We start from the raw sequence: 14,106 nt of genomic DNA on the forward strand, positions 1-14,106 counted from the left end.
CACTGACGTTGGGTGTCGTTTCCCAGTAATTAATTAATTTACCACTTAATTTAACTACCTACTCTATGGTATATCAACATCAACACTCTGCTTCTCCATTCAACCTGTGACTCCCAACCTCAGTGAGATTTCTTTACTTTCTTTTTCCTCTTTTTTAAATTTATCTTTTATAAACTATCACTCTTTCTTTTATTTCAACTATTGAAATATACTAAATCTGAACTATAGAATCTTATTATAGGACTTTTAGGGTTACTCTTTCTTCTTCATTGTAAACCTCGTTCCTTCTGCTTCAGGCAGTTAAGTTAAGATGTTTGGTTTCTCTCGAAGACGAACCAAACTAGGAAGGTAATAATGCTTTCATTTCTATATAATATTCTCATACAATGTCACAACTAATAATATTGCATTGTTTTTCTTAGATTGAAGGTTCAGCAACTTTCTGAGGGTACTAGAAGTCCTATTATTGTAAGGCACCCCAAACGAATTCCAAACTCCATTCTCAATGTAACCTTTCTCTCTCATCTACCTTCAATGTTTATTATTAATCATTTACCATTCTGTTAGAACAAGTAACCTATAAGGCATGCCTATGTTTGGTTTCACAGTAGTTAGAATTGATTCTGAATGTGTAAAATTAATTTTAACATCTTTGGTTGCTCTCGAGTAGAGTTGATTTTGCCTCCAGAAATGACTGTAACTTGAAGTTAGAATTTGTAGCTTTTGAGTCTTAATGTGATTTTTATACTGAAATTTATTGTTTAACTCACTTTTAGATAAATGTATCAAAACATAAACCACTTTACATTCAACTCACTTTTATGTAAAATCAATTTTTGTTACCACAGAACCAAACAATTGCAAAATCATGGTGGTTCACCATGAAACCAAACATAGACAGACACACATGGGCGGTTACAACAAAAGACAAACTGCCATAAACAGTTACAGACAAAAACAAAAATAAGTCTAGGCAGTTACAAATCAATCAAATTTGTGCTAACATTAATGTTTCTTGCGCCTCACATAAGTTTGTTTAATTAGAGGCATGTTGCTAACACATTTCTAGCTTCTTGTGGAATTGGAATAGTCTAGTTTTGAGCTCATTTCATTTCAGGGAGAAGGAGAAGAAGATGGGGATGCAGTTGCAGGGTCAAGTGGTCATTCTGATGAAAATGAAAATGAAAATGAAAATGTTTGCACCGATATCAGTAGTTCTAGCTCAGGCGGGTCAGATAACTGGGTGGTCTTGTCAATTTCTGGGGATAAGCCCACTCCTAGATTCAATGTTGTGTATCTCTATCTTCTATCTTTTTCATTCTTTTCTTTTCGTCACTTTATGCCTACTAGTATAATACTATTATTGTTGGGTGTGACTACTGTAATAGCAGCTAGTTAGTTAGTTATGGCTAAATGCCTAAATTCTCAACTGTAGTAATTTAACTGTTTCTATTATTGTTTTTTCATTGTGAGTAGCATGCGGCAGCTGTCATTGGGAACAAGATCATAGTGGTTGGCGGTGAGTCTGCTACTGGATTGTTAGATGATGTGCAGGTATGGTATGAGTCAATTGTTGCTAACAATAGTCTGACTAGTATGTTACCCCCCATCCACATTAACATTGACTACTTCGTTCCTTTCTAAAACTGTAGTGTGCTCTTGATACTTTTCCTTTTTATTTGCAGGTGCTGTATTTTGATACATTTTCGTGGACCACCGCATCATCAAAGCTTTACTTGTCACCCAGCAGTCTTCCCCTAAAGATTCCTGCATGCAAGGGTCATAGTTTGGTAATCATATCCGATTTGCGACATTTGCTTACCACTGCATATTAATTGTCTTCTGTTTTAGTGTTTCTGGATAATGCTCTCCTCTTCGTGTTTCAGTGTCCCCTTTGCCATTGTTTGCTTCATTGTCTAGGACATGGAATAGACATATTTCAAGATGCAATGTTCATCCAATTAAATTTCTCTACAGTCAACACAATACTAAAAGTTGCCTTATGTGTCGAAGAATGCTATTGACCACCAATTCTAGCTGTTGATGGGCACAATATAGAAACTATGGGGCCTCAAACAAGTTAAAATCGTATGAACACCATGATATATAGGAGAAAAGAAAAAGGAAATGATTGAGATTTTTCTTTAATACATAGGTTAACAAAAGTCCACCAGGAATGAGGTGTAAAGTAGCAAATGTGAACTGGCAGTGAGCAAAAGGATGGGGTGTCGGGTGGCACTTCTATAGATTCTTACAATTTTATTTATTTTGTTTGAAATTTAAAATTGATATTAATTTGTGTCTGATCTCAAGTCAAGTCTTTTACACCAGATGATAATTTGACCAGGTATCATGGGGGAGAAAGGCACTCCTCATTGGAGGGAAAACAGATCCGGGAAGTGACAGAATTTCAGGTTCAATTCTTGTTCTTCACATGTAATATAGTTCACGTTGTGATGTTATTCTGATTATCTTTTTGGTGTTTGAAGTATGGGCATTTGATACAGAAAGTGAGTGCTGGTCTCTCATGGAGGCAAAGGGAGACATACCGGTAGGAGTTTTTGTTTTTAGCTGTGCTACTCTCTGGTAGAAATGTTCTTGGGCATTGTTTTCTTACTGATATAAAAACCAACACTAGGAATAGTCAATGGTGTATGGAATATTTTTCTCCTCAATTTTAGTATATATGGTTATAATTACTATCATTAATTTATAATAACTTTTAAAAAATTAACTAGGATACGGTTGAGGATGTCCAGTAGGGGAAAAAGCTTTGTAAGTTGGTCGAAACTGATATTTTCACACACGACAAAGGTTTAATATTCATTCGTATGTTACATCTCAGTTCTGATTCGTTATACTATTGAGAAGTTGAGAGTAAAAAATTTCAGATAAATAATATAGAATAAAATCTGCAACTAGACCATACAAAACTAACATTTATTTTCATTAATTGAATTCTCAATACTGATTTTGATACTGGAGCTTTACATCATATAGCTAGGCACTACTTACCAAAGGTTTATTCTTGCTAGGTCGCTCGCAATGGTCACAGTGTTGTTAGGGCAAGCTCTTATTTGATTTTGTTTGGGGGTGAAGATGGAAAAAGGAGGAAACTGAATGATCTGCATATGTTTGATCTCAAGTCGTTGACATGGCTTCCACTTCACTACACGTAAGTGATTTGAAACAGAAAAAACTTTGTAAAGAAAAGGTTGGACTTAGATGTGATTATCTGCTCATAATCATCACGCAATGCAAATGTTACATTGCTTTTGCTTGCAGGGGAACAGCACCTTCTCCAAGGTTGAACCATGTAGCAGCTCTTTATGATGATAAAGTTCTTTATATATTTGGAGGATCATCAAAATCCAAAACCTTAAATGATTTATATTCACTTGACTTTGAAACGGTGAGTAGTGTAGGTCCCTAATATGTCTTATGTCTTTACTGTAATAGTGAAAGAACTCAGCAAATGGATAAAGAAGAAATGAATAACTATTGTATTAGCAACCGAAAATCAACAGAGTTGTAAGAGAAAAGAGTATTGTCTCTGCATCCCTAAACCCTAAACCACCCATTATTCCCTCTTTTCTCTATATCCATATTCTTCCTCCCATAACCACCTTGACAGCTCAGCATCCCCTTATTCCTTGCCTCCCCTCATCCCTCTCCTTTTGCAAACCTAAACCTTCAGGCTCTGAGCCTTGCTGAGCTGAGCCCACATCCTGTTCTAGTGCTCTATCAAACAGCATGCTGTGAAACTTTTTAATTTCTCCTAGATGGTGATTCAATTAAATATTATGTTATTTAATAAAAATATATGTTTCTTCAGATGGCATGGTCAAGAGTAAAGGTTCGAGGTTTCCACCCATCACCTAGAGCTGGTTGTTGCGGCATTTTATGTGGTACTAAATGGTATATTACAGGGGGTGGAAGCAAGAAAAAACGTATGTTTTGTAATCTGATGCATGTGTTAATAAACCTAATTTCTTTCTTTTGGTAATCTGAGCTGTTATTATGCTTCATTTTCTGGGAAATAATTCATTCATTAGCCTGATCTACTTTAGTGCAGCTGCCTTTTGTTTCCTGTCTTTTGCTGTTGATTGTGTAAACTTTACTACCATTTCTTTATTCTTAAGTATTATGGGCTCAGTTTAAACTTAGTGCCATGAGAATTGAAGAAATAATATTTCTAAAAGAAAAAGACTGATTGGGTTTTGAATTCTTTTCTGACTCTAAAGTACAAAAGAAAAAGTATACGATTATTATTATTAAAGTTAAATGAATATGAAGTCTTTTTTTCCCATGGCACTAAATGATCTAGCTGTAACTTAGTTGGGAAGGAAATATTTTTAAAGTGAATTTTACTGTATTAGTATTGATGTTTTGTTTATAAATTGCGCTTTGGACTATGCATTTTTACTGTATTCCCACCTTCATATTCCAGGACATGGAGAGACTCTAATTTTTGATATTGTCAAACATGAATGGTCTGTGACAATTACCTCACCTCCATCTTCTATCACTACCAACAAGGTGCGCCTATCATTTTCTCATCCGTCCTACTCGCCTCATTCAGTGCTATTTTTGTTTTTAGTTATTGAATTAATAGATAATAGATTGTTGATTAATAATAATTAATAGACGATTCTCTCTCATTGGAAAATGGTACTTCGTCCTTCAAATATAACTCAGTTAGTACATTTCTTGTTTATTCAATTATTGCAATAGAGAGCGAGCCTTGGTGTAATGGTAAGGTTGTTGCCTTGTGACTTGGAGGTCACAAGTTCAGATCCTAGAAATAACCTCTTCCCTTGTGGGAGTAAGGGTGCGTATATTTATTCTCCCCCAATTCCATCTGGTGGGAGCCCTGTGCACTAGGTCGCCCTTCTCATTCATTTTACTGCGATAAATTACCCATGATTTTTCTTTCGTTGCCTTTGTTTTAGTTTCTTGCTGTTGAGATTTTGGTGCCTAGATTACTGAATTTTCAAAAACCAACACGTCAAATACTATTTTAATCCGAGACTTCATTCTTAAATGACATTTTTGTTGTTTCAAGCAGTACCTAATAGCATTGTTATTTCTAGATGCTTTGCATGATATTTATGATTTTAAAATGTTATAAAATCTGTTAAATTACCAGGGTTTCAGCTTGGTACTTGTGCAGCACAAGGAAAAGGACTATCTTGTTGCATTTGGGGGATCCAAAAAAGAGCCATCAAATCAGGTTTGACAGAGTGTAAAGTTAATGTTGGAGTTCATACTTATGGAGGTTGAGCTTTTGCTTCTTGACCTACCAGGTTGAAGTGTTGGAATTGGATAAGAATGAATCAGCACTTAGAAGACGATCAACTCCCAGTAAAGGTCCAGCATCTATACTTCTGGAAAAACACTCATCATCAACTAGGTTGGCCTCTCAACTTAATCATTGTTCCCAACGGTTAGTTGACTCTGTTGCTAGACAAAATTTAGCATCTTCGGTTGAACATGGTTCTGGAAGGAAATCTCTATCAGAATCCCTGGTTGTGGATCCCAATTTTCCCCCAACCAATGTCTCCCTTCGTAAGCAATTTGATCGCGATGAAGAATACAATGCAGATGTCAAGATGGACAAGAACTCAGAGGAAAGTTCTTTCCCTCAGGTAAAATAACTCTTTTTCTTTATTAATGTTAGCCGCATGTTCTAATTTAGGAACACTTGTTGAACTTCTCAAAGCATTGGATACATTTGCAGTGTGGTTTTTAAAACATGGCGTCACATCTTAGGCATTTACCATGTACATATCCTTTATTTTGCTTTGTTTGAATAGATATAGATAAATATTAGATAAGGATTTGATTATGCAAATGTAGTATAGATTATCCAATAATGTTACCCCCCCATATCCTTTATTTTGCTTTGTTTGAATAGATATAGATAAATATTAGATAAGGATTTGATTATGCAAATGTAGTATAGATTATCCAATAATGTTACCCCCCCATATCCTTTATTTTGCTTTGTTTGAATAGATATAGATAAATATTAGATAAGGATTTGATTATGCAAATGTTGTTTTATATAGACTATCCAATAATGTTACCCCCCCACATCCCATGACAAATTAAATGCTCTCTAATGTACACATGCAAGTACATGCACACATAGGTTTTTTTTCCTCTAGATTTAGCAACATTTGAGTTGGGGCATACCCTCTTCTTTCACAGGATTCTATTATGTTAATCTCAATAAGTCCTGTGCCCAGTTTCTTTTGAGATGATATTCTCTCACTTTGTTGCATATAGGGAGTAATTATTACTAAATGTAAATGTTCAGATTTTAGAATCCTATATTGTAATGTTCTGCTTAACTTGTGTTACATTTCAGGTGGCAAATCACAGAACAAATGAAAATAACCGTGGTAAACTGATGCATGTTAGTGGAGCCAAGATTAATGTTGAAGGACAGGTTTTGTTGTCTGGGATTTCAAATCAACAAAATCAAGTATTTGAAAATGATGCTCTAGAAAGCGATAGCGTATCATTTCCCGAGAATGATAAATCAGGATCGCTGTCTTCTACAAATATTTATCAGTATTATGAAAGTAAAGTAGCGGCCCTAATAAGAAAAAACGGAATGCTGGAGGGTCAACTGGCAGCTTCCCTAACAAGTAGAGAAGCTGCAGAGAAAAGCTTAGCATCTGTTCTTAAAAGCAGGCAGGAAATGGAGAAAAAATTGGCCGATGCAGTTAAGGAGATGGAACTACTCAGAGAGAAGCTTGCCAGTCTAGAGTTGGCCCAAGAAGAGGCCAACAACCTATCAAACATTGTCCACTCTGACAATGTTCGGCTCGAGCATGATGTGGCCTTCCTCAAGGCCGTTTTAGATGATACACAAAAGGTACACAAGACATCATTTAATCAAGCGCCCTGATATGTTTATGCATGGTTATAATTGTGGCTGATTTAAAATATGTTGTAGGAGTTGCACTCAACACGAGGAGTTATTGCAGGAGAAAGAGCAAGGGCATTCCAATTACAGGTACATCTACATCTTTGGAGTTTGGAATGATTAATCTTTGGCTGTAATATCCTTCAGTAGTATATAATTTTTGTTTTAAATGTCAAACTCCAACTCCAAATATTTACTTCAAATGTTATACTGATTGTGTTTGAGTTCCTTCGTCTTTTTCCAAACTGGTCTGAGTTAGGTTCATTATGTTGCTACAATGTTTTGACCAAACTTCCTTAGACTTATCGAACATGTGTCATCTCTTCCTATGCTATACAGTATGAAGTTTTTCATCTGAAGCAGAGATTGCAATCGATAGAAAATCGGACTTCTACTACACCGAGGAAACCGTTTCATGTGCAGTGAAGCAGATAATTGGAGCTGCTCACCACTTGACTCCTAGTTTTTCTGCCACTTTGTCATATCAAGAAGCATCTGATTGTGTATAATTTTATCTAACTTTAGGAGGAAATATGAATACTTAAAGAGTATTTTGTATATTAAGCTCGTTTTTTCAGTTCTCTGCATTCTTCAATCAGTAACAGCTTATTGAGAACAACCACCAATAACATATTGAGAAGCAACATATAAATAAATATATAAAGCTTTTACCATACAAAGTTGTCTTTTAACGTGAGCTGAGGATGATTTCTGAATGCCATGTACAGTTTTCATTTGAATTACCGGAACCGTAGTCTTATGAATTTGTCACCGGATAGAAATAGAACAGCAATTCATTAATTTTCAAAATCATTAAATTTAACCGCACCGCAAGGATTTGATGGTGTACCGGTGCACCCCGACACAAATGGTACATCCTAAATAGTACTATTGATTGGTTTCTGTTAAATTTAATATTCTACCATTCATCGTAAAATAGCATATTTTTTTAGTTTTACAATTTAGTTACAAATTCAAATTACTCTCTGCTTAGAGTTAATTTTAAGAGATTTTTATGAACCCTGAGTGATAAAAATCCCGAGCAATAGAAATACGAAGCATAGAGAGAGAGGGAAACATGTTTACACAGTATCTTGAATTACAAAATGGTAGACAAAAGTACTTCTAAGAAGATTTACAGATTCAAAATATGAACAAAAATCAATTTTTTGCATTGTTGTTTAGAGAGCCAATTGTTGAAGCTATTTCAACTATCCATACTTCACTGCACATGAAATGGTTTCCTAGGGGTAGATGCTTGATTTTCCATCGATTGCAACCTTTGATTGAGATGAAAAGCTTCACACTGTACAACAACAAAGAAATAGATGACAACATGTTTAAGAAGTCCAAAGAAGTATGGTTAAAACAAACAGTTTAAACATAACGAACTAATCATTGATGACTTTGGAAACAGAAACTTGCACAACCAGCATATAAGACTCCTTAACTAGAATGCAGGGGGTACAACCCGGGGCAACAAATTATCAAGAGTTAAACATGTTTTCAATTTCCATAAAATCGACAGAATTTGGTTTTGGTCCTTATAATGCTAATTGAATCCTCTAAAGCTGTAGCATACACTATGGTGTTGCAACTGTAGGAACAGTTAGATTTCTAATCTCTCTTTAGGACTAGCTAGCACACAATTGATTAATTTTTAGAGACTAAATATGAACTTAATTTTTGCAGGGATCAAAGTCAAATTTTGTAGAGACCAAAACACGTTTAGTCCAATTTAAAAATTATAAAACACAAATGTAACACAACACATAAAATTAGTATGAAGTTAAAGGACAAATAGAAATATTAAATTTTAAGAGAAAATCAATATCGTTAACACGATTCATTGTAAACATGTTTGACACATGTCCATGTTTCCTTGATCCTAAATTCAAAAAAAAGTCTGAGTTTGACATTTAAAACAACAAAATTATATACTTCAAGATATCAGCCACAACCAAAGATTACTCATTAGTCCATTAGATGTACCTGTAGTTGGAATGCTCTACCTCTTTCTCTTGCAACAACTCCTCTTGTTGAGTGCAACTCCTACAACAAATTTTAATCAGCCACAATATATAACAATAATGCATACACGGATCCAGGTGCTTCAATCAAATGATGTTATATTGTACCTTCTGCGTATCATCTAAAACAGCCTTGAGGAAGGCCACATCGTGCTCAAGCCGAACATTGTCAGAGTGGACAACGTTTGATAGGTTGTTAACCTCTTCTTGGGTCAACTCTAAGCTGGCAAGCTTCTCCCTCATTACTTCCATCTCCTTCAGTGTATCACTCAGTTTTTCCTCTATTTCCTGCCTACTTCTAAGTATAGATTCTAAGTTTTTCGTTGCAGTGTCTTCGCTTGCAAGGGAAGCTACCAATTGTGCCTCCAGAATTGTATTTTTCTTTGTCAAGGCAGTCACTTCACTTTCATAATAATGATAAATATTTGTGTTAAAAAATGATCCGGCTTTACTGTTTTCAGGAAATAACTCACTATCACTTTCTAGCGTGTTACTTTCAGATATTTGGTTTTGTTGATTTAAAATTTCAGATACCAACATCTGTTGTTCCTCCATGTCAATCTTTGCTTCACCAATATTCATCTGATTACCATGGATTGCATTTGTTTCGACTGCGGCCTGAAACGTATCACAAATAGAAATATCATGTCATTTATTTAAAGAAACCTTACTAGAACCAAAAGCAGTTCATTGCTGGAATTCTATGCAGTCCTTGCAAATCTGGAATGATATTTTATATACGGATGTATTTTACAAATTGAACCTTATCATAGATGGTTCTGACATCTGATGTTCAAGTCTAGAAGTAATTGTTTTGTGAACTATAACAAATTGAAAAAATGTTATCTCAAAAGGAACTATGAACAGCTCATTGACCATATCTCATTCTTACAAACCGGCTTGTAAGACGAGAGATGTTTGCCATTTATAAACACTTTTTCGACCATATATCTTTATAATACAGGACTTTGATTTTTCCCAATAAATATTTTTATTAGCAAATAATGTTTTACTTGAGGTAAGGAGCTTTCCTTAGAATTCTTGTCCATCTTGGTATATGTATTGTAATTATATTCTTCGTCATGATCAAATTGATTACAAAAGAAGATATTGGAACGGAGGCAATTGGGATCAACAACCAAGGATTCCGATAGAGACTTCCTTCGAGAACCATGTTGAATTGTAGATGTTAGATTTTGTCTAGCAACAGAGTCAACTAAACGTTGGGAGCAATCATTGAGTTGAGAGTCCAATCTAGTGGATGCTGAATGTTCTTCAAGTAGTATAGATGCTGGACCTTTACGAGGAGTTGATCGTCTTCTCACTGGCTGAGCTGATTCAATTTTTTCCATTGCTAACACTTCCACCTGTTAGGTAAGTAAAAGATCACAAGTTCAATAAGAAGAAACACAGACATTAACTTCATATTTTTTTATTCAAACCTGATTTGATGGCTCTTTTTTGGATCCCCCAAATGCAACAAGAAAGTCCTTTTCCTTGTGCTGCATGAGTACCAAGCTGAAACCCTGGCAGTTAAACAGATCTTATAAACATGCCTTACAATTATTATGAACAAAGCATGGTGGTCTTGCAAAACTCAGTAATTATCTACCATCTTGGCCCCAAAATCTGAAGTCTATGGACGTTTTGCTAATGAAGGAGAGATCATAACATAATTACTAATTACAATTCATTATTAACTTATTAATTAAATAATAATAATAATAATAATAATAATAATAATAAAAATAAAAATAGCACTAAATAAGATATTAGGTGGCAGCAGATGGATGATATGTATACCTTGTTGGTAGTGACAGAAGATGGAGGTGAAGCGATTGCCATAGACCATTCTTTTTTTAAAATATCAAATATCATAGTGTCTCCATATCCTGGAAAATGCAGATGAAGAATAAAATAATACAAAATGAATAAGGAAAGTTTATAAAGTATGTCTGTATATTGATTATTTCTCCGAAATTTAAGCATAACAGAAGTTCAAGTAACAAAAATAAATAGTAGGTTTAATATTACGAACAAATGATCCTTCCATTATGAGCTTACGTTTTTTCCTGCTTCCACCCCCTGTAATATACCATTTAGTACCACACAAGACGCCACAACATCCAGTTCTAGGTGACGGGCGGAAACCTCGTATTTTTACTCTTGACCAAGCCATCTGAAGAAACATATATTTTATCAAAAATTATAATACAGAATGGGCATTTAATCAGCATCTTGGAAAAATCAAGAGGTTTCATAGAACTAACTATATAGACATATTTGAGACCAACATAGCCCACTCACCTTTTCAAAGTCAAGTGAATATAGATCATTTAAAGTCCTGGATTTTGAAGATCCTCCAAATATGTAAAGAACTTTATCATCATAAAGAGCTGCTACATGGTTAAATCTTGGACAAGGTGCTGCTCCACTGCAAGCAATATAATTCAAAAGCAATGTAACATTTGTATCAGGTGATGATATGAGCAAATAATCACACCTAAGTCCAACCTTTTCTTTTCAATTTGTTTTATTCGAATCACTTACGTGTAGTGAAGCGGAAGCCATGTTAAGGACTTCAGGTCAAACATATGTAGATCATTCAGTTTCCTCCTTTTTGCATTTTTACCCCCAAACAATATTAAAGCAGAGCTCGCCCTAACAACACTATGACCACTGCGAGCAACCTAACAAAACAAGAATTCTCTTTTAGTGTTTGGTTCTTTGAATCAGTAGAAACAACTGCCAAATGGAAATTTCTACCACTAAGGCATTAGAACAGGTATGATACCGAAATTCCTACCGGTATGTCTCCCTTTGCCTCCATGAGTGACCAGTGTTCTGTTTTTGTGTCAAATTCCCATACTACAAACACCAAAATTATAATCAAAACAAGTTTGCAGCTGAACTATATTACATGTGATGAAGACTAAATTGAACCTGAAATTTTGTCACTTCCAAGGTCTGTTTTCCCTCCGACAAGGAGCACTTTTTCCCCCCACGAGACCTAGTCAAATTATCATCAGGCATAACTGCTTAAGAGATTTGACTTGGGAGTAGACGCATATCACTATCAATTATAAACAAAAGGCAATTCAACCAGATTCAGGGAGGAAATATAAAATGGATGTGTAGCTCGACTATAAGAATATATACAAGGGCCTCCCGATTAATTTGGTATGATTAATCTGTGATTAACTTGTTTGAGGCCCTATAGTTTTCCATATCATGCCCATTGTTAAGCTGGCCTTTGGCAGAAGCTATATTTTAGTGATGAAATAGCATGGTTGGACACACAATGCAGCTGTTTGAATTGTTCTGAGAAATTAAATTGCATGAACTTTGCATCTTGAAATAGTTATTCCGTGTCTTAGACAGCGAAGCAATCAATGGCAAATTAGAACACAATTAAAATGACAGTGGTGAGCATGTGTTGTTAATAGGATAATATGTTTACCAAACTATGACCCTTGCATGCAGGAATCTTTAGGGGAAGACTGCTGGGTGACAAGTAAAGCTTTGACGATGCGGTGGTCCACGAAAACGTGTCGAAATTCAGCACCTGAGAATAAAAAGGAAAAGCACCAAAGCACATCACAGTTTTAGAAAGGAACAATATACTTAATGTTAATGTGGATGGTGATATAATAGTCACACTACTATACTGTTTGCAACTATGAAACACATATTTTGACACAGACACCGGACTAACACATCGACACTGGTAAATAATTTGAGAAAATGAATTATAATACCATACTTGCACATCATCTAAGAGTCCAGTAGCAGACTCGCCGCCAACCACTATGATCTTATTCCCAATGACAGCCGCGGCATGCTATTCACAATGAACACACAATACTATTAAAAACAGTTATGCAGTTAGCCATAACTAACTAACTAACTGTCATTAGAGTCACTCACACCGAACAACAATAGTATTATACTGGTAGGCAAAAAAGAGAGAGAGATATATATAAACTACATTGAATCTAGGAATAGGCTTATCCCCAGAAATTGACAACAACACCCAGTTATCTGACCCGGCTGAGCTAGAACTACTGATATCAGAGCAAACATTTTCATCAGAATGGCCACTTGACCCTGCAACTGCATCCCCATCTTCTTCTTCTTCTCCCTGAAATTAAATGAGGTCAAAACTAGACTGTTCCAAATTTCAATTCCAGTAATAATAGTGAAGGTAGAATAGAAAGAAAGGTTACATTGAGAATGGAGTTTGGAATTCGTTTGGGGTGCCTTACAATAATAGGACTTCTAGTACCCTCAGAAAGTTGCTGAACCTTCAATCTAAGAAAAACAATGCAATATTATTAGTTGTGACATTGTATGAGAATATTATATAGAAATGAAAGCATTATTACCTTCCTAGTTTGGTTCGTCTTCGAGAGAAACCAAACATCTTAACTTCACTTCACTTCGCTGCCTCAAACTCAAATGTGTTTGTTTGGACAAAGAAATAAGGAAGGAATCAGTTGAGGTCAACACTAAACGACGACGTTGTTAGGCTCATCGGAGGGAGGAGTATGATTCGATTTCGACAACATTCATTGATTGATTAATTAATTAACTAATGATTAATTACTAAGATGGGATGAGGTGGCATGGAAGAGATTAAGTCAAACGAGACACGAATGTAACAAAGAGACAAACACAATAGTTACCATTTTGTTTTTTTTTTTTTAAGGGAAAGACATTTCCATTAAGATACCACGCCAAACAAGTTACAAAAGTTACTTTACAAAAATGAAATGTAAACAAAAAAGTAGATGAAATTTAGTTAATAAAGATAATTTTTTTTGTTCTTAAAAGGTATAGCAAGAAATTCACTAATTACGTAGAAGTGAGGGGTCTCAAATTCACTAATTATATCATTTTTGCATTTGGCCACTCAACTTATTTTTAAATTCCAGTTTTAGCTCCAAAATTTTCATTTCTATTTTGAACCACTTTTTCTTTTATTTTTATATTTATATTTATATTTTTATCAAATTTTTTAAAATTTATAAAAATGACTCAACTTTAAATAACCAATTATTCTATTCAAACAAACAAAAATTATGAATGTAGAAAATATAATTGAAGTATTAATTTGTATTATTTTAAAATTTTAAATTA

General features: G+C 34.8%; 2 protein-coding genes across 3 annotated transcripts; one reads left to right on the forward strand and one right to left on the reverse strand.

Moving 5' to 3' along the window:
* Positions 1 to 156: 156 nt before the first annotated feature.
* LOC101501735 (acyl-CoA-binding domain-containing protein 4-like) lies at positions 157 to 7,617 on the forward strand. Its single transcript, XM_012718053.3, has 16 exons — positions 157 to 348; positions 423 to 507; positions 1,118 to 1,288; positions 1,477 to 1,554; positions 1,686 to 1,790; positions 2,348 to 2,414; positions 2,490 to 2,551; positions 3,036 to 3,175; positions 3,286 to 3,412; positions 3,836 to 3,950; positions 4,451 to 4,539; positions 5,150 to 5,233; positions 5,307 to 5,648; positions 6,374 to 6,886; positions 6,968 to 7,027; positions 7,277 to 7,617. Exons 1-16 carry the CDS (start codon positions 311 to 313, stop codon positions 7,361 to 7,363), a joined length of 2,163 nt encoding a protein of 720 aa, XP_012573507.1. The 5' UTR covers positions 157 to 310; the 3' UTR covers positions 7,364 to 7,617.
* A 387-nt stretch (positions 7,618 to 8,004) lies between these two features.
* LOC101502063 (uncharacterized) lies at positions 8,005 to 13,580 on the reverse strand. Of its 2 annotated transcripts, none has more exons than XM_073370848.1 (16): positions 13,353 to 13,580; positions 13,194 to 13,278; positions 12,956 to 13,108; positions 12,731 to 12,808; positions 12,428 to 12,532; positions 11,911 to 11,977; positions 11,762 to 11,835; positions 11,518 to 11,657; positions 11,275 to 11,401; positions 11,032 to 11,146; positions 10,771 to 10,859; positions 10,410 to 10,493; positions 9,981 to 10,334; positions 9,076 to 9,585; positions 8,930 to 8,989; positions 8,005 to 8,243 (listed from the first exon to the last, which is right to left on the reverse strand). In XM_073370848.1, exons 1-16 carry the CDS (start codon positions 13,388 to 13,390, stop codon positions 8,160 to 8,162), a joined length of 2,163 nt encoding a protein of 720 aa, XP_073226949.1. In that variant the 5' UTR covers positions 13,391 to 13,580; the 3' UTR covers positions 8,005 to 8,159. The 2 variants fall into 2 exon arrangements, with proteins under 2 accessions (XP_073226949.1, XP_004508299.1); XM_004508242.4 differs by having other exon boundaries at positions 11,774 to 11,835; positions 13,353 to 13,576.
* Positions 13,581 to 14,106: the final 526 nt, after the last annotated feature.

Source organism: Cicer arietinum, chromosome 7, assembly GCF_000331145.2.
Source record: "Cicer arietinum cultivar CDC Frontier isolate Library 1 chromosome 7, Cicar.CDCFrontier_v2.0, whole genome shotgun sequence".
NCBI lineage: Eukaryota > Viridiplantae > Streptophyta > Magnoliopsida > Fabales > Fabaceae > Cicer > Cicer arietinum.

Bases quoted from the DNA above. Each gene is read 5' to 3' on its own strand.
- LOC101501735 (XM_012718053.3), top strand. From the start codon at position 311: ATGTTTGGTTTCTCTCGAAGACGAACCAAACTAGGAAG. The intron at 2,552-3,035 runs GTAGGAGTTTTT...TATTCTTGCTAG, and splicing joins AGGCAAAGGGAGACATACCG to GTCGCTCGCAATGGTCACAG. The intron at 5,649-6,373 runs GTAAAATAACTC...GTTACATTTCAG, and splicing joins AGGAAAGTTCTTTCCCTCAG to GTGGCAAATCACAGAACAAA.
- LOC101502063 (XM_073370848.1), bottom strand. From the start codon at position 13,390: ATGTTTGGTTTCTCTCGAAGACGAACCAAACTAGGAAG. The intron at 11,836-11,910 runs GTTCAATTTAGT...TGGTGTTTGTAG, and splicing joins TGGAAGTGACAAAATTTCAG to TATGGGAATTTGACACAAAA. The intron at 8,244-8,929 runs GTACATCTAATG...GTTGTTGTACAG, and splicing joins GTAGAGCATTCCAACTACAG to TGTGAAGCTTTTCATCTCAA.